Source organism: Haplochromis burtoni, unplaced genomic scaffold (assembly GCF_018398535.1).
Source record: "Haplochromis burtoni strain Fernald_Lab_line unplaced genomic scaffold, NCSU_Asbu1 Contig_42, whole genome shotgun sequence".
NCBI classification, from domain to species: domain Eukaryota; kingdom Metazoa; phylum Chordata; class Actinopteri; order Cichliformes; family Cichlidae; genus Haplochromis; species Haplochromis burtoni.
The window spans coordinates 568,741-592,849 of record NW_024582403.1 but is presented as its reverse complement, the minus strand read 5'-3'; the positions used below and the strand labels follow the sequence as shown (position 1 = coordinate 592,849).

The following is a 24,109-nucleotide window of genomic DNA, read 5'->3' as shown; positions in this document are numbered from 1 at the left end:
CCAAGTCCACACTTACAGGGTGATTGTTGAGGTTTTCTTTCTAATATTGTTGGGTCTCATTTTTACAATATAAAGTATAAAATATATATAATATATTTTTTACAATACAAACTAGAAACTTGAAGTGAAAACTCAAGAAATTCAAACACATCAATACAGAGATGGAGAACAATGCACAAGGAGCAGATTGTCGTATAAAGAATACTGCAGAAATATTATTCCTCTTAAACTGACACATTCATGAACACTGCAGGGAAATTGTTAACATGCTAAAATCAGTGGAACTATTGTTCATGTTTGTTGGGAAACTTGCTTTGCATTTTGAAGATTGTACCGTTACAGTTATGGACACCAAGCATTTTTGAGTGCGATCAGTCTCTTATTATTTTTATGTAGCTGTAGTAAATATAATGCAGACAGGCATATTTCACTGACCAGCTTTAAGAAAGCAAAAAGTGATTTGCAGCCAACAGGAGTCTGCAGGGTGTGCCAACACAGACCTCCACCAGGAACAGAGAGGTGAAGCAGCCAGCTACAGCACCATTAATGTGAGCCTGCAAGCCATCAGCTGGCAGCTTGACACCCTGCAACTCCAAATTCATGAGCTCAACAAACTGTTCCAGAGTCACAGCTTTTCTGATGAAATTTCTAAAGCTAATGAGGAGCTGAACTATAAAATTCACACTCTGTAGCAACAAATTTAACAAAAGCCTGAAAGACATAGCCATGGCCATTGACTTTAATTAAATTAAAGCAGAACGTGAAGCCATAAACCAGGAGCATGAGGTGCTCAATAATGAACTTGAGCACATAGAGGAAGAGGTCCACAACAAAATAGCCTTTGAGGAAATGTGTGGTGAGATTAAAAAAGTCCACAGAGAAAATTAGACAACAAAACACAGCAATGCAAAAGGAAATCCAGCAACTCAAGGACAAGCATGAACAACCAAACTCACTGGATGTCACAAAAGCAGCAGAATGAAGCTTCGCAACAGGAGATTCAGGAGATCCACAGACACATCCAGAGCAAAATCTCTGCAAGAAACCACAACAGTGTAGTGTCAAAAGAGGCCTTGAGTCATCACAGTGATGCCTTACGACGGGAACGCCAGAATCTCTTCAAGAATGAAAGAAAAAGTAAATACTGGAGAGGCTCTGTGCGGTTAAACACAATGAAAAGGACAAATTGGAAGCTGTTGTCAACCATCAGCTGCGGATCGAACAAACTTTAAAGGACAGATACCTTTAACTGGAAGCTGAGGAGAAGGTGGCACCATGCAGGCACAGAGCAAAGTCCTAATTAAAACTCACATGAAGGTCTACAGAAAGGCTCTGAATGAAGAAGCTTGGAAATATAAGCACAAGCTGAGAAAATAACGCTGATGCCTTGAAGAAAAGAATTACTCGCAATGAAAGTCAAAGTTTATGAAACTTTGAGTACTTATAAGACTAGTTATAAGTCAGGAGGTGCTGAGCAACACACTCTCAAAGGAGAAAGGTTTGCAGGAGAAAAATAATGAGCTAAAAGCTGAGAAACTCTGCAACAGACTCTGAGGTGAAAAAAATCTATGGTTTTATGTATGACTCACTGAAAACAGAGAAAGATGCCATCAGCCAACACATTGATTCTTATTTTGTTTCCTCCCCAAATTGACCACAATTTGTCATTTCATTAAAGTAACCAATTAATCAGTCACTCGGTCAATCAAACAAATTTGGAGATCCATTAAAATAAACAACTAAATAACTATTTTCATCTGTAAATGTGTGTTTAGTTTTCATTTCAAAGTCTTCTAACACCCTGGTGCACCTTATCGCCTGGTGATGTGTCAGCATGACTGTCCTATCAGAACGAAACAGCTGCACATCTTCATGCATGTAGGTTGATCCAAGCAGGAGGTCCTGTACTAAGTCATCATAACTCTTAACTGCAAGTCTGCTTGATGTTCAAGCAGCTTGTTCTGCTTATGTTATTTCTGCAGATCGAGTAAAGAGTCTGAACAAAGAAACCTTGTCTTTTCCTGTCTTTACACGCACGCTTAATGTGATCCTTAAGGTTCTTAATAAGTCAGAAGTGGTCAGACTCAAAATGTTTTCCCAAGACTGAGAGCGCCCTCTAGTGGCAGATCACTGAATACAACGTCCACATTCTCACTCCTGGTTTGTCTCAGAAGGTGGTAAACTCTCAACATGTATTTGGCATTTACCATGAAGCTGTGTAGTCAGAGTGCCCACATGGCAAAGAGTTTATGTGCAACTCTGGCAGGCTAGCATCCTCAGCATGGACATAGTTTGCACATCCAACCGAGGAAACTGCTTTAAACTGATGGGTGGTCAGATCAAGTCCTGGTGCTTCCATCAAAGCAAGCACCAACACTTGTAATCAGCTGCTCAAAAAAATTAAAGACAGACTTTGAAAACACGTGAGGTCACAAAAATAATGCTGAATAATGTATTAGGAACGAAAGGATGCCACATCAATTGTCACCCTGCAGATCAAAGTGACAAAATGATGCGGCAGGCGGGTCCCTTTTGCAAATATTTCATTGCAGCATCTGTGAATGGTACTCACAAGTTTGTTTGACTTCCACGTGCCTGTATGCATGTCTGACAACATCAGGGCATGCTCCTAATGAGAAGACAGATGGTGTCCAGGGAGATCTCCCAGATCTGGATCAGGGCATCACTGAGCTCCTGAAGCTTGTGTCGTTTCTTTGCATCCATCTCTCTTTTTTTGTGGTAGGTGAATGTAGTGTTATTTGAGTGTTGAGTAGTGGATACACACCTTTGTGAACTTTTAACACACATGGAGCTGATGCCTGGGAAAGAATGCTGCAGTTTTTTACTGGTCCAATCTTCTCGTTCTCATGCTCAGCTGTTTGAGAGGTGACCTTGTTTCTTTCAGTGTCTCTTTGACTTCTCACGGTCTGATGAATGAACAGAGTGAAAGATAGGACTGTAGGTGATCTCAGCTTCATTCAACACAAATGTATAAAGGTCCTTGAAATTCTTGTGTTGTGCTTACACTTTCTGTTACTTGCCAGATTTCAGATTCCAGTGGGAAGCTTTGCAGTCTGGCAATTAATGAACAAGCTTGTGATGTTTCTCACAGTTAGTCAATGTCAAGCCCCTTGACATGAAGCAGGGCATCTTAACAGACAGTTAAGAGTCAGCACAGAGAGTCTAAGATGTTTCAGAGTGCTTAAGCATTCTTTGCTTAAATTCTAGGCCACTGGGTGAGTCTCTGAAAGCTGTCTGAGTGTCAAATATCTTGCTAAAGCAACAATTCAGGCATGCTAGTAGGCTTCATTATCATTTCTGTAGAAGGCAATGTCCATTTATTTTTTCAGTCTGAGTTATTCAACTGGAGTGATTGTAATTTCATTAATGAGGAGGATAAATACTGCAATACTCTCATGAAAAAGTGTTTGAATGGAGTGGTTTTGAATTGCTCTGCAACTGGAACCTTATTTAAGGTGACCCAGTTTGGTAACACCTGAGCAAAGGTGGAAACATCTACATGAGAAGGTGTTGGTATTGTTGTTACTAGCATGTTTTTTGCATTCATGTTTCTTTGTTTTTAATGTGCTTAATGTAGCATATAAAACCACAGTTTTGTCTCATATTTTATTACAATGAGCACAGAACACTTATCAAATGTTTAAACTGAGACATTTTACTACTTCATGGAAAATATTAGCTATAATATTAGTCTCAAAATACTGGAGGAACGTTTTCCGACTTATTAGTTTCACTGGCAACAGGTCAGTGAGATGATTAAGTATATAAATGGTGTCTTAGCTCAATTCTAAATCCGACATCTCTGACAGTATAGAGTTGCATTAGTGCCATTAGTTTCCACATCTGGAAAGCCATCATTTGTGATGAAGAGAAAAAAGCATTTGCCTCCTACCCTGAGTTCTTTGTTTCTGTATTTATCACACTTTAATGTTTCAACACATCAAATAAATTTTGATATGAGATTAAAAAACACTTAATCCAAGTAAATATAAAATGATACTCTTTATGAAGGCCGTATCTTGCCTGTTGCTCACTAAACCCGTCATCTATGGCTCTGTTTTAGACAGTGTTGAGGAAATCTGTTGTCATGGATATGTATCAACATGTCTTCTTGAGTCATTTCAACGTATGATGAGATTTAACACTCAAAAATACACGTTTTCTGTGTCTTTCTTATTTTTCTTAGGTTTCTTTGTGAGATTTCTTACTTTGCACACATGAATCTTCCATTGCTCATACACATGCAGCAGCTTGGGTACCTTTAGCTAGATTGCCCTCCTTCGGATTGTTACCTTGGAGAGTATACACCCACTACCAAACATTGGTGTGAATGTAATACTTTCTTTCCTTTGCTGTACTTGATCACTGCACTGAATCCATGAGGGTACTGCTGAAATTGCCAATTAGCTCACGCGCTGTTGTGTGGGAGCACACGCTGACCCATAAATCCACACAGACAGCATGGAGCAAAGTAGCATTACCAGCAACAAACAAGACCTTCCATCATTTATCTGAACCCAGCTCATAAATGTCAATAAATGAAGGGCGTACTGTCGGGAACCAGGCCAGAAAACAGTATGCTGAAATATATTGAAGTTCTGAGAAGTAATTATATTCAGTTTTAAAAGATAAAGACCATAAAGAGAAGGGAAATATATGGATAAAATATTATCAGTGTGGCATGTCAGTGACAAACCTCTTTACTGTTATATACGTCAGCTCACACAGTCATAAAACAAACACTCCCGTCTTCCCATTTGAGCTTTAATATTAAAAACTTTCAGGCCTTAGGTTGCAGAGTAGACTCGCAGCATAACTTTGCTTCTTGTTGAGAAGAGTCAGTTAAATATTTTAGTGCTGCATCGTTAATCTGTGAGAAAAGGGCCCAATATGTCAGAAACACAGCTGACAAATCAGTGGCAGTGGTGGAATTAAGTTGACTTATTGTAAACCTTCCTAAAAATTATATATAATATTTAATTGAACTTTCTTTTTTTTCTGCCTTTGTTTTTACTGAGTGATGAAGTCCATGCTTCTCCACAGGGCCATGGTCCGCGTACAACGTAGGAAAGCTGCACTGCTGTTCTGGGTCTTTACCTGCAGCCTGGTGCCACAAGAGGGCGCTAGAGAATCAAGTAGTAAGAAGGCACAAAGCTGTTTAAATAACAGTGGAGAGGACACAAAGGCAAAATCTCTTAAGATGGTAAAACACAAAATCTAGAGGGGTAAAAATTTGGGCAGAATTAAAGTTGTACTGACAGCAAACTCTGTTCTGGTTCAGCTTCTGATTTCCCAACGTAGTCTCCACAGCGGATAGATCCACATGTGATCTGGCACTGGTTTTATACTTCCTGACACAACCCAGGCTTGGGATCAGCACTCATGATCCCCTGAAGGTGGGTTGGTGTTTCCTTGTGGACTATTAAAGTGAATGTGTTAACAGCTACATTTGGAGCCAGGTTAACCAGCAACAGGCCCATTAACAGTTGCTGTTTTACTATAAACAGAGGGGGATAACACAGCGAAAATATTGATATAAACATATAACAATTATATTAAAGAAAAAAGAAAGAAAGACAGAAAAAAAGGAAAACAAAGAGCTTTTCTTAAGAAAAGTGGCCATCATTAAAGATCAAGTCTGAGAGCTACTGGAGCAGCTGAGCTATGGCTCTTTTGCAATCAATTTCTCCCACCGCAACTATTAGCTGTTAAGATTTCATATTTTTGTAGAACACTGCGTATTGCACAAACAAGTGGTGCCACATCACCTGTGAAAACCAATAATACTTTAGGAATAAATTGAACATTTCCATTGTTCTATTTATTTATTTTTTAACTTTTTCAAAGCGATTACAAACAAATAAGAAAGAAGCAGAAGCTTATAGATGGCTAAATATGCTAGTAAAAAATAATAATGATAATAATGAAGAAAAGAGAAAAGCTGTTAAATTAACTCCTTGTCCTTTGCAAATAACAAATGTAGAGAAAAAGGCCAGATAAAAGTCTGCTTTTTTCATGAGTAAGCCATTTATGTCTTAAAAGCAAAGATCATAAAGACAAAGAAAATATACAGACAAAAATAATAATATAAAAATATTGTACTCGTTTTCCTTCATTGTCTTATCCAAAGTGCCTGCATATATAAGCATTTAACAGCAAAACAAGCACTGATCTGAAACCAGCATTAAACCTGGAGGACTGAAAGGCCCAGCACAGAGAGAAGAGAAACAGGGATAGATGGAAGGAAACAGCTGGGGCCAAATCTTTGTTTTCTGTGCAACTTGGACTAAAACTTACAGACATGCAAGTTTAGTACATTAATGTACACATTACATGTGTACAATTATGATTCTGTGAAATTACCAAAAGAATCCATGAAATTGTTCCAGTAAGAGTCAATTTAATAGTATGGTGTGTATCATGCACTATACAAATATATATATATATATATATAAACTGGCATTCATCATCTCTTGAGTCATCATCATGTTCGCCTCTTTTTTAAGATTTGTTAGCTGAGTGCTCTTTTCATTCAGTCGAGGCTCTCAGTCACTTTGTGGCTTGCAGAGGTTTTGGGACATGCCAGCATGGTTCAATAAATTATCAATTATAAACTAAAAACTTGTCATTTTAAATATATGAGGCTCGAAGAGAAGAACGGGGAATTCCTCAGATCAAAGGTGGGACTTACCTGGGAACTTGAGACAAGCAGGTCTCTGAACTTCTATGATGGAATAATCTTCATACACGACGTCTCGGACCAACAAGCTGTAAATATAAACCACTTTCCTCTCTGGATGTTCGGAGGGATGGCTGACTTTACAAAAAGCATCATTTTACCAGAAACTGAGAAAACTGTTCACCTTCATTCATCAGAGTGGAAAAAGCATTAAGTCCACTCGTGCAGCATCACTACACTGTTGAATGTTTAAGTCAAACTTTGGGCGATTGGGTTTTATGCTAAAATAAAAACACGAGCAATATATGAGTTTGTTCATCTTCTGGATTCTTTGTTGCTTTATTTGAAGTGCCCTTTGGATGGGATATACATAGAAAATTAAAATAAAAAACAACAACCTCCAAGGCACTAGCTGGAAGGCAACACATGTAATATCAATATTCTTACAGCAAGGTCACATTTAATCTATAAAACTGAAGTTTTTAATTTTTTAAAATATTTTATTAAAACATTTAATTTATTATATTAAAAACAGACAAAACAGCAACAAAAATCTTTTTTTTAATTACTCAGCGTGTTGGCTTCAATGTTCGACAGCTGCTCCTTGTTGCTCTGCCTTTCTCTTTAAAATACTCTAATGGTGCTCTGTTGGATTCAGATGTGGTCGTCTCAGTTTAAACTATTTTCTTCCTATGGTACTTTTGGCAGTGACAATCTTTTTTGAAAATTCTGGAGACTTGGAGTCATCCTGTCAACCAGTAATTTATCTAAAGACATTTATCAAGATATCAAGAAACATTCCTCCAACACTTCATCCAGCCACAGGTCATCACAGTCCCACCTCCCTGCCTCACTGCTAGGACTGTATTCACTGTGGTGGTCTTGGCCCAGCTTATGCTAAACATGCTGGAACAAATCTAGGGAAAACAAATTCATCCGTCATCTGACTAAGAAATCTGCTCCTAATAAGCGTCAGGCTTCTTCTCATGTTTGTAACAGTTTTGTGCTGGAGAGAGACTTCCTGTTCGTTGTGGTGAACGTTATGTGAGTCATCTAACACGTGGCTGTGTTTTCAAGAGCTAGCCCGTGCTAGAGAACAGCTACTGTGGTTTGATCTACTTCTTCTGATTATTTATGCATCTGTTCTTTTGCTGATAGACACCCATAAATAAATAAACTGTACGTTCTGATGCTCATGTTAATGGATCCAGGCTAACTGGAGATCTGAGAAGGACTTGTTTTGGTTTCAGTAATCAGATTTTCTGACTTGTCGCTGATCTTTTTGTTGTGGTCAGAAGTTTACATACATCATGGGTATGAACTCTACCAAATCTGCCAAGAAGAGGGGAGAAATTTACAGCTGGAAATGTCAGCTACTAACGTGTCTGGTTCAGCTGCAGGTCGATAAAGGAAATTTAACCAAATGTATAAATCTGAAAAGCTCTATGTACATTTTTGACATTGTGTGGATTAGTGAAGATCCAAAACAAATTCAAACACAATTCATGTTTGTAAAGTCATTAAAGATGACTCCCCAGAAACTGAACAGTTCAAAGAAATAATTAAAAGCCCCAGATTTCAATGACATTCATGCACATGATGACTCGTGTGTAAGCTTCTGACCACAACTGCGTTTGTTTGTTTTTGTGCTTATGTATATTTTATGTTTTTGTTTTATCTTTATGTGGTGGAAATATTTCACTCGTGAACCGTTTTATATTTCAGCGATATTGCACACGGGTATTCTCACTTCTGTATATGGCAGCTTAGCATGTAAAGTTTTATATTTCAGTCTTTCATTTTTAAGCCCATTATATGAAACAGGCTCGTCATGGTAGCAGTTATTCATCATACGAGAAATGGTGTTCATGACTGATGACAAAACCCTGCACCTTTATAAATCTATATACATTTTCAGTGGTGGGAAAAAAAGAGGAAAATTTCCACAGAAGCAAAAAGAAAGGAAATTTAAAAAAGAAATAAAATACAATAAAACAGGAAGTTATTGCGCCCCATTAGGCTCCTACATCGCTGCATATTCAAATCAACCGTAGAACTTTTTTTCCTTTAAGGTGTTCATATTTTTTTTTTTTAAATCTTAAGAAAGATGAACTTTTGTGTAGAATAAAGACAAAGCAGATATGTAGGGCCAAGAAAGGAGAAAACATTTTAAGTTAATGTTTAAATAAACTATTCTATGTTGTATAAGTGGACAGATTTTACTCTGTAGTCAGACCCCCCCACCCCCGTATTACATCAGGTGAGGTACAGTCCAATAGCAGATCTGAAATGGCTGCAGCAGTGAAAATGCTGACTGATATGTGGAGCATAAAAACAGTCATGTTGTCTGTATTCACGGTAAGAATCTGGGGGGGAAAACCAAATCTGAGCAGCAGTCAAATTTGTCTGTTCTGATAAATAAGAAAACAAAGCAGCAGTGGTCAACATTGTCAATAATCAGTTTCAGGAATAATGGACAGCAGCACATAATCAATGCCTGAAAGTAGTGATTAACACAGTCATCATTCCACAATGGGCGTAGGATTCGAGCGCCTCCGTTTAAGAAGAGGCACACAAGTCACCTGCTAACACAGGTAATAGGTCCATCTGTTTTCAAGCAAGTTGCATTAACGCACTTTTTGTCCTCTCATTTCTTTTTCACCCTGCTGTAAAAGATCACTACCAACCAAAAACACACAGGGCAAATTACACAGAGTACCACTTAGTACCCCTTCACTGTGTGAGAGAGCGAGGATGCTGGACGGGTGAGGGGTGAAGCAAACTGCCGAATGCTTGGAAGTGTGACGGGAGGACAGCGGTTGAGGATGATGAAGAGGACGGCAGGCTAAATTCCACCTGCAGCATGTGGGAAGCACTGGCCCCACCGCTCACCGTGCCACAGTCAGGGCCCTCAGAAAGTAAATGGTCGCCACGCATGTGTAGCTGAAAGAAACAAGAGTTTGGGAGCCCGTGGTTGTCATGGAGGGCCGGAGAGTTCCCGCAGGCCCACTGGGAGGTCTCAGCAAAGAGCTGAGACTGGAGCTGGACTGGAGCTGAAGGACAACAACTATCTGAGCCAGATTCCTGCAGGCCGTCTATGGGCGGGAGAGAGAAAGGACATCCGAACAGCTGCTGAGGACACTCGTCGCCGCACAGCTCTGACAAGCCCATCACCAGCTCGCCATCTGGACAGACGTATAGAAATTCACAGGTCGACAGATTAATAAAACCTCCATTACTGTTGTCATATGTTCTAGGGTGTATGTTTGATGTCTATGGTTACAATGGCATCTGAGGAGTGCTTTTGTGCTCTTCTAGCGTACCTATTTCTACTACAGAGTACCCAGCAAACATTTAAATGGCTGGCGGTCTTTTCTCGAATGATAGTCATAGTTCCAAAATGAAAGCTGAACCGATATCAAGAATGTTACCTTCACATCAGCACCAACTTCCTAATATAAACGAGGTTCTTGTCGAACGTCCTTGTTAGATTTTCAAGCACGAGAAAGTTTGTGTTTAAAAATTCTGTTTTACTGTCAGAATAAAGGAAATAGAAATTAAATTCTCACAAGAAAAGCATGAGAAGAAAAGAAGAAACCTTAGTGGTGACTCAAACTCGTGGCCTCACGCTTTCAGGTCGAGCTAACCGAACTTCATGTTTGAATGAAGCATTCCTGAGTTTATGACGTCGACGTCGCAGACAGAGAGGGAATAATTGTCCAATGTGCTAAATTCACCAACAAAAAAATGAAAAGAAATTCAGATTTACGAAACTGAAAACAACTTAAAAGTGTTGTTTATTTAAAACATTTAAAAAGATTCCATCGTCACGACTCTGCGAGTATGTGACGATGGAAAATCCACGGAAATATTCATGTGGATATCTGCTCACAACCACATATTAGTTGTGAAAAAATAATGAATAAATAATAAAAATGGCTATCATTCCATCTTTGCAATAACTTAATATTCATTTCTCACCGTTTAAGAGACGAGCCGACGTCCCTTTTGTTCTATGCGGAAACAACATCTACATCCATCGCTCTACATCGGCGTCGCACCGCGACCTGTCCTGACCAGGGACGCGACGTCGCAGTTTGAACCATGTTTGCTGGGTAATCTCCTCAAACATCTTCCTCATATGAGGAGATTATGAACTATCTGAAATATCTACACAACTCTGTTTACTGCATGTTTTATACTGTGAATTCTACACATGCTGTGCTGTGTATATCAGCGAGCCACTGCAATAAATGCATTTTTTTTTGCTACACTGATTTTGAAGTTTATTTTAATACAGCAGTCTTATTTTGAAAAGAAACAAAGGGAAAAAAGCAAAAAGCAATATTTTAAATAACATCTCCAACATTATTCAGACACTATTTGCAAATGCGCTAATTATTACACAGCCAGAGGAGGCTGTTTACATTAGACCCGTTTCTTTCCTTTCTCATTAAACTTTGTCTATTTATTTGTCTGATTATTTCCCAGTGACCACATCATTTTAGTTTTCTGTACTCATCCTCTTTACCTGCAGGCTGCTCAACCTGCTGTCTGTGGCCTGAGTGGACTGAGGTCATGGCTTTAAGAGAAAACGGGGAGTTCGTCTGCGCCTGGGGCGGCCCTCTTCTTCTGGAGCACCATCAACATGCACAACATGCCCAAGCGCGCACACACAGACACACGCGCAGACGTGCATACATGCGAGCAAAAACACAACACAAAACAAATGTATAGCATGAAAATATTGGGGAAAACAAAAGAAGGGAGACATAAAATGTTTCATATGAGACAGGGATAATAAACATGTCAAAATAAACAGGAAGAATATATAAACAAACAGGAAATCAATGGAGCCCATGTATAACGTGACTGAAAGATGATTTGGCATGTATGTTTCACATGGCATGTAAATGGTTTATGTACAAAAAGATGGGTAAACATACATAGCTTCAGTTGTATCAGACACTGAAACTTTTCTGTTTATCGACTTTTTCTTTTGTGAAGAAGAAGAAGAAGCTTGTGTCTTTACTTTGAACTTAAGGCCTTGCTTCACTATTATTTGAATATTATTTTAGTTCTCTGTAAGAAAGGACATTTTGTGTGGCAAGAGCTCACCAAAGTAAATATAAAGAGCTTCCATCTGAGCCATCACGTCAGGTGTTTTTATGAGGCGACCTCTGGTTTTTACCTTGTTTGTCCTGGTCCAGGTTCGACTGTGGAGGTAACGGGGACTCCAGCTGCCCTGTGCCCATGGAGCTGTGAGGCAACAACCTTGTGGAACTGTTGTTTCCCTCGAGTTCCACAACCTCCCCATCCTGGTCTCCATCCTCCCTGCAACACACAGCAGAACTACTTCCAGCTCTGATAAATTATGTGTTTGCGACCTACAGAGCTCACAGTTTTCACTCAGACAGTAGTTGTTGTAAAATCTGTTCATATAACTTGGATTAACCAGCTCTTTGCAGACCACCAGCATCTTTAGACGTCCTTTGAGGTGAGAGACTTTAACAGATAGCTCACAAAAACTTTATTTGCTTACAGATCAAGTGAGGTGGAATTTGTCAAAATGCTGTTAAAGTGAAGCAAAAACATGTGGGAATGAAGAATTAGGCCCTTCCAGGTTCCGGTTGTAATAGGTCATCTGGTGTAACCTGATGTAGTTTTAGTGTAGACCTTTTACTTACCTGTACTACATTTATTTAATTTATTCGGTGGACTGGAGAAAGAGCGTAACAATGGTTTAACCTAATAACGCACTAAAAGTGCGCATCAGGTTTTCTAATTTGCAAGTTAGGTCAACAATTTTTATTTATCATGTTCTTAAAAATTCTGGATCATCAGTAACCCACAGAATATTAAGGAGGCCGTGTCTCATGAAAATACTGCCCAATGGCAGCATGTAAGAATTAAAAAGTAAGGGATTTAGAATTGATCCTTGAGCTACCTGACAGGTCTCACGCTTAGAAAGTAGACCTCTCTGAAGTCCAAAGCCTATCTGGCAATTTTACAGGAAGTGATTCTAGACATGTACCAAAGTGTAAATTAGCACTTCCTTTACCCGAACTCTACCTCTTTATCAAGTGTCATGAAAATGAGCTTCATAGTTTTTGTATGATTCTGTTATGAGACAGAATCATACAAACTGTCAGTGCGCCCCAGGGTGGCTGTGGCTACAATGTAGCTGCCATCACCATTGTGTGAATGTGTGTGTGAATGGGTGGATGACTGGATGTGTAAAGCGCTTTGGGGTCCTTAGGGACTAGTAAAGCGCTATACAAATACAGGCCATTTACCATTTTTACCATTTAGAAAAACAAAATACCAAAATTTTTGCAGGTATCAGAAAAAAAAACAAAAATCTTAAAGCTACTTTGAGCTACTCTGGAGAGCATGTTTGATATGGCAGAGTTTGGAAGTACTTCCTGACACATTCCTAAAAGCAGGTTTCCCCTTCAAGGCTGTCTCCTTGTGCAACACTTTAACACTTCAGAACTGCTCTCTGTAAAGTCCCACTCGGATCACTTGCACATGTACATTTGCTGGATTTCTGTAGTCCAAACTGTTTCCATTTAGATTTCATTGTGGGGTACAGGACAAATTCACAAAGAGGTTTGAGTGAATTTGTTGGCCATAATTAGGATGCAAATGGACAGATGGGAGCAGCGGGGAGCAGTGCAGTGCTCCACAAGGGGACAAACCTGAAATCCGATGGCTGTTCTTGCTTTTTATGCGCCGTTCTTTCTGATTGCACCTTTTATCTAAAAGACTCTGGTTATCTTCAGATTGGTGTCCCAGCAACACTCACATGCTCCCTGATTGCAGGCTGTACTTCTTGCGGCTCAGCCTGGTAGCCTGCTGAGTAAAGTACTTGTGACGCTCAGACTTCTTCCACATGTAGTAATACTCCACACACTCGCCCACTGAGCGTGTTCGTACCTGTGGATAAGAAGAGGTTGTTTTTGCATTAGCGGAAAATAGTCAACACTTTTAAATCAGCATATCAGGTAGCAGGTCATCCTCTGGGTGCTCACCTTATTTGCCTGAATGAGGTGGAAGTTTTTCCCATAAACTCGATACCCATGCTCAAAGTTCCTGCACTCCTCCTCGCTCCAGGAGCAGAGCTCTTCTAAAGACAGCGGACATCAAAAATAAGTTTATAAAACTACATAATAATTTTACATTTTTACATAATTGTAATTACAATCACATAAACTAAATAGAACAGAAAAACTGAAATGAAAAGTGACACTCTTAATATCATAATCTGTTAATTTTGCTTTCCTGTTTCTAGCATAATAAAACAGTACTGGTCTTAAACTGAAGGCTCATTTCTGATTTGAAGGTCATGAGGTCACATCAGTGAGTTATTCCTTCTCTGCAGTGATGAAGTTGGCAGCTATAGTTCCACCGAAATGGTAATGAAACGTCATACTTTGCACTGGAAAAGAACTACACTGGCCTTGGGTTGTTGAATAAGCCTGCATTTCTCTCTTTTATTAAGAATACCACAGATTTTTCATTGACACTGGTATGCTGTTACTGCAGATCTAATTCTAACACAGGCTTTATTGAGAAGACCAGGGGAGGCTGACTTTCAACGACTGAACTTTTTTCATACTCGCTTTTTTGTCATGGATACTTGAAAATGTTGTGGTAACACAACTATTTACACATCTACAGACCAATCAATTCTTTCCCCAGAAACAATTCGGCTTTAGACCAAAATATTACGCAGAAATAGCAACCTGTTATTTTACTAACAATATTAAGGGCTTTTTTGGTGGCAGTTTTGTGGGGGTGGAATACACACGAACTTTTGAGGGTCTTGTTATTCTTGATCTAAAAAACGCATTTGACACTGCCAACCATGATATACCCAAATGTGCAGTGTGTGATGGATGAACAAGAAAGAAAATTAGTGAAACTATTGAAAAACAGAATGGGCATTCCCTAAGGACTGCTACTTGTTCCAATGCTTTGCACTCTGTTTATCAGTGATTTGCCTGCAAGCTACCCAGAGGCTGATGATAACATTTTACGTTTTTAATAATAATTTGAGATCTGCAACTCAAATTTGATCAACATGAAACAAATTCAAAGACTGTTAAGACCAATCTGAGCGTTTTCAATCTTATTCGACACTAGATGAACTTTGCAGCAGCCCAGCTGTTTATGCATCCTTTCATATTTTTTGCAATTTGTGATATTTTATGACAGTATGGGTCTAAGTATCACCATCTACAACTAAGCACCTTGTATCTTTATATAAACAGGCTCTAAATAATGAATTTAAAAAAATACAGTCCACTTAGTTTTGATGTTTTCATTCATATCTTTTGTGTTAAAGTAGTTTTTAAATGCAGACTGGCCGCATACATATAGATGCATAAGACGGTGACGGCAGTCACTAGGACCATGTTGGACACTGTAAAACACCACATCAAAGATCTAAATTTGGATGATCAGCATTCTCCATAATGACCTGTCACCTATTCAGGAAGCATGTCCTGTCAGGCCTCCTGAAATCAAATTAATTATAGATATTGACTCTCATTAAAAGTCAAATTTTGGTTAATGGCAAATAAAAATAATTTGTTAATTTCTGTATCGTTTTATGTGCATTTCATTTTATTTATGTTTTTCCCTAGTTATCTCTATTTATTGACTTGTATCTATATTGTATAGTATGGTAACGGTTTTATGTAACTAAATATGATACAATTTTGTGTGTTGTGGGTATAAATGCCTAACTAGGGTCAACGGTTGAAAATAGGCCACAGTTTCATGTCTGGGAATTCCTCGGTTAAGTTTTGCCCTTGCTAATGGATCACAAAATTGTATAAAATACTGTAACTGCAAAAACCTGTGACATATTCAATTCAATTTTATTTATATAGTGCCAAATCACAACAAAAGTCGCCTCAAGGCGCTTCATAGATACAGAGAAAAACCCAACAATCATATGACCCCCTATGAGCAAGCACTTTGGCGACAATGGGAAGGAAAAACTCCCTTTTAACAGGAAGAAACCTGTGGGTGCAACGATTTTCTGATGACTTTAAATTTACATACTATCAATCATTGTTACAAACTTATTCTGGGTTGTTCACAAAGGTGTAAAATGCCCAGTTGGGGAAAGTAGGACAACGGGATAGTTCTTACCACTGAATACTTTCACGTTGAAACGAAATCGCCTCAGTGCTTCTTCGACATTAAAGTTGCATTTCACTAACTCGTACAGTGCCTGAAGGTTTAGAGGAAACACAAAAACTGTCACTCAGTGAAGACTTACCTCTCGGTTTAAGGCAAGTTAAAGAAAACAAGAACTCTTGATTATGGACATAAAGGCTGACCATGTTTAGCCATGGTCCACTATGAGTTCAGGTAATGCAGACTAAACGAGACAAGTAGAAGAAGTCTTCTGAAACGTCTTAAGGAGATTGGGATGAGGTTAGTAATCCAGACATCTGAATAACAAGACAAAAGTAAAATCTTCAAGTACACAGATCTAATAATACATGGACTTCTTTTTATCCAGCTGTTTGTTTCTTTCAGCGTGTACGGAAGGCATATTTATTATATTTTACCACAGCTAAAAACTGGTTAAGATGAGTCATTCGCCTTTGTGTGGGGGGCAGTTGCGACATTGCCATGAAGGAAGAGTACTTCGTTACTGAAGAGGGGCGCTTACGTGTTACTACAGACTAGCTTAAACAAACAAAAGTAGCCAGCAGTGTTTGCTGAGATGTACCTGTTCATTGTCTTGGACAATGACCTCCTCGGTTCCTACTGCCTCCTCCTGGCCACGGGGTCTTTGTGCATTCAGCAAGAACTCCTCCACTTCATGCACTGGCAGAACCCCTGGCCTCCACAACAACTGGTCTTCGGTGCTGTAAGCTAGAGGGTGACAGGCACAGTTTCTCAGACTTACAGCGAACACATTAGACACGTTTACTTTGTATCGTGTTCGTGTTTGCACTGTGCTTTACATTATGGACTTGAATACACCTCGGTTTTTCTCTGTGCCTCAGCTCCTCTCTTTCACACTCACTCACTCTTTCATGCATCAACATGCTTTGAAAGGCAGTCTTGCCGAGCACAATGAGGTTGATGTACTTTTTTGTGGATGTATTTGGGCAGTTTTTTAGAAGCAGTGACAAATTGTCCTCCCACATTCCTTATAGATTTGTTAATAATGTAACAGCAATTTTTAATGAAGGCAGCACGACCACACTCTGCACACTGAGCTGAGTCCAACAGAACTGTGCTGGTCCTACATCTTGAAGCAGGTCACAGCACAGTACACATCAATCACACCAACTCTGGGGAGTCAAAAGTGCTTGGACACAGTACTAAACACGTAGTCAAGAGAGTCTCATTCACGAAAATCAACATCGCCATTTTTGAAACCCGGCAACGAGGGAAATGTCTACGGAAAACAACACTGTGGTCCCCGAGTGTGATGAAAAGCCACAGACAGAGCAACAGGTCTACTTCCGAGTCGAGTATATATATGTATATATTAGGGGTGCAACGATACTCATATCGATATTGAACCGTTCGATACAGTGCTTTCGGTTCGGTACGCAAATGTATCGAACAATACAACATTTTTAATTTATTTTATCAACTTTTCTTCTGACGATGCTGTCTGTGTTGAGAGCTCAGTGGATCTGCGTTCGACTACTCCACCTAGGCTGCACTGTCGAGCGCAGATCCATTACTGAGCGCAGCGCAAGCTAGCAAGACAGAAGCTCGTTGCAACATGGCAAACTTCCTCCCCTACGCTCATTCAGATCTGGCCTTTGGAACTATTTTGGTTTTCATGTGAAGTATGACCCTGAAGGTAAGCGCGTCATGGACAAAAGTAAAACAGTATGTCGGATGTGCCACGCAATGCTCAATTACATGGGTGGGAACTAGTGTGTTAGCGCAGTTAGCTCGTTAACGTGTTGACGCCGTCTAGCCCCATGCACGGGGCGATCCGCGGCAGCACGTTAACGGAGATTTGCCGTTTTGTGGCGTTAACGTCATTTCAGATTAACGCTGACAGCACTAGTGGGAACACAACGAATATGACTGCACATTTACTCCGACATCATCCTAGTGCAAAGACAAGTCGAAGCAGACAAAAACAACAAGCATGCATGCTACAAACTTTACCCGAGTCATTTAGACAGCCGTTAGCACAGGATTCTCCTTATGGGGACCTGATATGTTTAATATGCTGCTGAGAATATAGCCCAGAAGAAGCGTATAGTAGAGCTTTTATTTTGAAAGAGCCATTTCTCTGTAATAAACTCTCTTTTCCAAAGATTAGTGATTTCTCGATCAGATAGATTTATTTTTTTTATTACTTTGTTGTTTCAGCAACATTAAATTTAAAAACTGTACGTTTGAGTTAAAATATATATTTATAATTTTAATAAATGACAAATTAAAAAAGCATGAACATTTATTTGTATTGAAAAAATATCGAACCGTGACACCAAAGTATCGAACCGAACCGTGAATTTTGTGTATCGTTGCACCCCTAATATATATATGTATATATATCAGAACAACTGTCAAAAATGACATTTTCAGTTGCTTACCTCTCTCCTGGTAGGTGTACGGGCTGATTGGAGGGATTTTTGCCTGATACATGGACCCAACCATGATCTCCTAAACAGGAAATCCAAACATGAATAGTCATAATTGTGAAACGTGTGATCATGCCTATAAAAGCTGAAATTTTATTTTAAAATGTACACATGTTAGTGTTCTTTGTGTCGACCTACAACCATGAGAAACACAGGCCTGTCCAAAACAAGCTGTTACATTTAGAAAGCTGAGCCACTGTGGTTTTAGAACTTAACCATTTCTCTGGCTTATATGAATTTGAATTTTCTTAAGTAGAGCATTTTTGGCCAGCCCATTAAAAGCATCGTGGTTCTGTTGAAATTAGGTCTCAGCTCAGTAGCCTAACTTTGAATTATAATTAGTGCCAGAGCAGGAAAAAGTGTCATGTTTATATAAATGTAACCAAAGCCTAGTGTGTATTCAGCCTTTGATTGCACTGATCAAAAGAACCATTACCAAAGGGTTGATAACCCATATTTTATTGCTGCCTAACTGTCTTGCTATTGGTATTTTATCTGATTTGCTTTCCCATAAAGACAAGTTGCAACGTAATGTGTCTCCCTTAAACTTAAAGGTGATTGAGAGTCACTTAGTCAAAATAAGATTATTATGCTCAGTAACCCACCTTTTGCTCTTCATTGGATGGAATAGAGACATCATCAGAGTCTTCATCTGATGAACTGACCAATGTGTCTTTGTCTCCACCTAAAACACATGAAATATCAGAGAAAGATCAGGAAAACATTCAAATAACGCCACAAGATTTTCCATGCCATCTTAAAAGCCAAATCTTTCTGCTGATTAATAAATGAAATCTTAAGCATATTTAAAACCACAATTCTTTATAGTCATGATAAAAAATAAAATGACTATACACTGCATCTAACTCAGTATGAACCACAATTCAGTATAAAGCAGAACATGCACAAAATCAATGAGCAAAGTGGCACCTCCTCTTTTTAACCTGTTCAGTGTGTTCAGTCTGTGCACCATGAACAACACTAAAGCTGCATACCTGCTGTACATTTGGTTTTCATGTTTTATAGAGTCAGCACCTTTCACATAGAATCACTATATATATATATGGATATGACTGTTTCAATATATTAAAACTCCTGTAGATTGAAATATCTCTCTGCCTTTGATTTAATGGTGTCATATGAAGAGTGACACATATATGCTATCAGACAGGAACATCTCATAACAACTTCCACAGAACTGTATAAAATCAATGCTTATTATGAGTGCATTTCCCTAGGATCACAAACCCTGACAGGTTGTGTTATTTGAAATGTCATCAAAGCACCAGAAATTCGATTCGCTTTCAAACTGCGAACCTTTCTTTAGCTCAGAGAATTTCAGCGAGTTTTAGTGTTATATGAAAATGTGTTAATGTGTGTCTCCCTGGGTGTTACCTTGGATGCGGCGAAGCAGATCCGAGGTGTTTGAGGTGACTGAGGGGGTGAGGTCGTCGGCTAATGATTCTTCCTGCTCCCCAGGGAAGAGATCCTCAGTTATCTGATCCTAAACCAAACAAGAAATAATAAGACAAAAAAATAAAAACAAAAGACAGAACAGTAAAAATAGAAAAACAGAGTTAGCATATTCATTAGATGTACAATCATTCAATTTGATATTTTTTGACTGATTCTCAAAAGTTCTCTGACCGATTCGACCAATCAAAATCTGTTTTGATGAATAAATGAAAGACGAATGAGGCCACGGGTGTGTTCTGTGCACCTCAGGTTGTATACCTTGTCCAGTGTCATGTCTGGCAAACTGGCAGCCATGTGACAGGTCTCCTTCTCTGGATCTGATACTGTATAGCCATAGAAAGCTAGCAGCTCCTCCAAGGGAAGCTCACTGGCCTACAAATAAGGCACAGAGGGAGGCAGTGACAGGTGGAGGGGAGGTGATGGGGTATAAGAGGGAAAGAAACCACAGAAATGTATAAATAACACCCACATTTCTTGAAAATCATCTACATGTCTGTCAGTTTAGCTATCTCAAGCACACTTGACACTTTTCCCTGGTCTGTCCAAATAATGCCATCAGACTGATTGAGCAGTCTCCTTGTAAGATGCCTAAAACACCCCCAGAGTGTACTCAGTTTACTCAAAGTAATTGAACTGTTCTGTAAAAATGTCAGAGTCAACATCTGCACGTCCCATGTCATTTCCTGAACACGGTGTTCAGAATTTCAGCATTTTTAAAGGTAAAAATTAATATTTCTTTACTTTACATGTTATGACAACAGACGTAGAGATTATGAGAAAAGTAAATGGTTGCGTTGATTATTTAAATCATCTTCTTCTTTGACTGCTCCCTTTAGGAGTCACAGTGAATGATCTGCCTCCATCGCACCCTATCCCTAGCATCCTCCTCTGTCACACCAACCCTCTGCATGTCTTCCTTCACTGCATCTATGAATCTTCCTATTTTCCTGCTGCCTGCCTTTCTCTCCTCTGCACATGTCAAAACATCTCAGCTTCCCACTAACTTTTTTCTCCAAACTGCTCGACCTGAATTGTCCCTCTGATGTACTCATTCCTAACTCCACCACCTTATTGCCATCTTATAAACCTTTCTTTTCACTCTTCCTGCTATCCTTCTGTCACAAATCACCCCTGACACTCCTCTCCACCCACTCCACCCTGCCTGCGCTCTCTTCTACACCTCTCTTGTGCACTGTCTGTTGCTTTGGATGGTTGATGTCAGGTACTGAAACTCATCAACTTCAACTTCATATTTACTCCTCTGTTAAACTACAATTTAAAATAATTCTGTTGAAATGTTATATTGAAGGCAAATAATGGCCATAAAAAAGGGGGGTTTATTAAGAGTTATCGATGCTGCTGGTTAGAGTAATTATTAAAATTCACATTCACTTGCAGTATGTGGTTGATAGATTTTGGTCCTCAGACTGTAGCTGTTAAAATTTCTATGAACTAGTAACTGAATTATTTCAAAAGCAAATGTTACATGACTTTAGAGTAACAAAACTGTACTGAACAATAGTAGTCGATGCCATTACTGTCAGTGATGTAGTACACCTGCAACTATAAGGTTCCCATAATCACAGGAAGCTATTTTGCTGAATATTATTGTGTTTATCACACATATAAACATGGCAGAACGTGATCATACAGTGTGGGATGGTGTCGCCATCTTCATCGAGCGAGGACTCTTCTCCTCCTCCAACTCCTCTAAGACCCGTAAAGACTTCTGCTTCTCCAGATGAGGGCCTTCATTGCTGTATCTCCTCCACTCTCCACTAGGCCACAAGCTCTGCATTCATGTTTAGATGCTTATCACCCACCTACAAACATGCACATAGATAAAGACAGTATGTCTGTTATGTTGCATTCAAACTCATGTAAAATAGCACAGTGCATTAAAATGGTGCCGTGGCACTCGGCACAAATGAACACATGAACAACACAGGATCAAATAGTGGCTGATCCTGGCTCATCCCATTACAGGTCAGCTGACTCCTCACTTTTCAAGGGCTCTTCTTTCAACTTATGAGACCTGCTGCTATCCAGACTTAGGTATTAAACTTAATAACAGATTGATCATAGCACTTGTGGGAAGTTTAAGCGCAATATAATGTAACTTTAAAGATATTTAAATGTCCAAGAGCTCATTGTGAATTGTCACCACAGGATGGTCGGTTTTGCTGTGATACTACATTAACAAAAAAAAGCTTCACGGTGGTTTTCCTGATTCATCGACACGATTCCAGGCTCGGCTTTGGTCTGAACTAATCAGATACAATGTACGTACAGGATGAAGGCCACATAAAGAGTTTATAACCATAGTGGGAAACTTTGGGTAACACGCTTACAGCAGTAACCGTACAAGAATCTCGCCCAAACCTACTTCACATGAAGTCCCAGCGCTCTCTAAATTAGATTATAATCTACTTCTTACGACGCCAAAAGTCACCAAAAATCTCCCAACCCGTCGGTCGCTGTCTGACTGACCAGGGGCGCTTTCCTGCGACTTGGTGCTGAACGCCTCTTCCTCTCTCCGGCTCGCTACGAGTGGCAAGAAGGAAATAACTACTTCTCAATATTTCTGAAAGAGACGGTCGGAGTTTACCGCCGCCGAGTCATGACATGTCTCCCAACTTTTTCACTAAACCCACTTCGCCGGCAAGGCACACCTGAAATAGTTCAGCACCCCCGTGTTAGACCCTACCGGGCTCCCTATTGTTTTCTACGGCTTTACTATCAAGGCTGAGGGAATGGCTCTTTAAAGCCAAGAACGCGGAGAGAGGCGATACGCTGGAGAGGTTCTCCATTTCTTCCGCCGCTTCCCAGTTAAATAGCCCCCGTAGCTCTCTTTCAGCGGTCGTTCACCAGCCGGCCAAACCCTCGGCAGTCTTGTGTATCGTACGGAGTGACAGAAGTCTTAAATTCGGCCCAGCTTCTCTAACATTTGGGTCATTACATTTCTCGTTTTCGCTCACTTACCTCCGCCATTCCGTTTCTGCGCAAGCTGACTATTGCCCGGATGTTGTAGGTCTACTCTTCTCTGCTGCTCCGTTTATTGCCGCAACGATTCAGCAACAGCGGCTGCAGTGCAGCGTCGCACAGTTACAATGACTTTTTTTCAGTAGTTTAGTTCATTTTGTTTAAGTTTACAACTTGATTTTTTTTAATCCTTCGTAGTTTTAAGTAATTTTTTTTAAATCGCCCCGAACCAACACTTTCGGTATCATCTCTAAAAATTTTGTTTTACTGTAAGTAACAATTCTAAAAATATTACTAGAAAAAGAAAAGGGAAATGTATCGACTGATCAGTTCAATTATTCTTCGCGTTAAAACTTAACATAATAGTGACCCAATTTCTGCTCTTCTGCTATTAAATTAGTAAACAATAGTTTGGCACTGAACGCATCTTTAAGTTAAATGTAAATGCCCCCCTTTACCAACACGTCCACGTGCGGTTGCTGAAAGACACTACGGTTTGTGCTGATTATGCGAGTGGAGGAGGGGACAGGACATGGCCAAAGCAGATAAAGATTGCTTATATGGCTTTGTCCTCAGCCAGTGACTGCTCAAAGTTGTCAGCGATTATAGAAGCATATAATGTAGCTCTACGTGTTGTCACCATATCCTCGGACATGCCTTAACTAAACTTGAATATCAAGCAACTAAGGTGCGAATATTACAAAAGAAAAAAGAAGCAGTGGGAAAACAAAAAGTATCAACATTTAACTAAGAAGACTAAAAAAAAAACTTGTTAAATACCGTTAACTGAAGAATGTCTGCTTAGGATGGCATAGTATTTGCATAAATACTATTCAACGTCTTCAAAGTCTTGCGCCACCTCTTAACTCTTTACATTTTGCTTTCAAGGAGCCAGACTTTCTTGTAATTTTATAAAATGGTTTCTGAAGGTCCTTCAAAATTTTTCTTTGGACATTGGTTGCTTTTTCAATTATTTTTAGTCCAGTTGTACCTGACCATTTCAAGAGGAAGCTTTTTCATGTTCACTTTACCTTTGAAGCAGAGAAAAGCACCTAACTCATGAGACGAACCAGACAACTTAGCAAAGCCCTCATTTTAAATTGTGTCTTCAGTCACGTTGTTACTAACAGCTGAAACACATATAATCTGTTCCAATTTCTTTAGTTGAATCTGTGACGAATGCAAAAGATAACACGGGCACAAAATAATATTTCTGAACCATCAGGGTGCTTCCCAAAGAGCTATGAGCCAAAAATTGGTACACCTTGGTACAGAAACTTGGTGCAGTTTGTCTTTTACAACAGCT

General features: G+C 39.4%; 1 protein-coding gene across 4 annotated transcripts; it reads right to left on the bottom strand.

Annotated features, from left to right (window-relative positions):
* Nucleotides 1-7,010: 7,010 nt before the first annotated feature.
* Nucleotides 7,011-22,968, bottom strand: mier2 (mesoderm induction early response 1, family member 2). 4 transcript variants are annotated; one of them, XM_005920830.2, is made up of 13 exons: nt 22,804-22,960; nt 21,473-21,644; nt 20,080-20,193; nt 19,741-19,849; nt 18,951-19,030; nt 18,298-18,367; nt 16,455-16,600; nt 15,866-15,947; nt 13,735-13,829; nt 13,509-13,639; nt 11,892-12,034; nt 11,232-11,329; nt 9,752-9,885 (listed from the first exon to the last, which is right to left on the bottom strand). In XM_005920830.2, the coding sequence occupies exons 2-12, from the start codon at nt 21,617-21,619 to the stop codon at nt 11,277-11,279; spliced, it is 1,170 nt and encodes a 389-aa protein (XP_005920892.1). In that variant the 5' UTR covers nt 21,620-21,644; nt 22,804-22,960; the 3' UTR covers nt 9,752-9,885; nt 11,232-11,276. The 4 variants fall into 4 exon arrangements, with proteins under 4 accessions (XP_005920890.1, XP_005920888.1, XP_005920892.1 ...); XM_005920829.2 differs by having other exon boundaries at nt 11,232-11,332; nt 22,804-22,958; XM_005920828.2 differs by lacking the exon at nt 11,232-11,329 and having other exon boundaries at nt 7,011-9,885; nt 13,735-13,826; nt 22,804-22,968.
* Between the last annotated feature and the right edge of the window lie 1,141 nt (nt 22,969-24,109).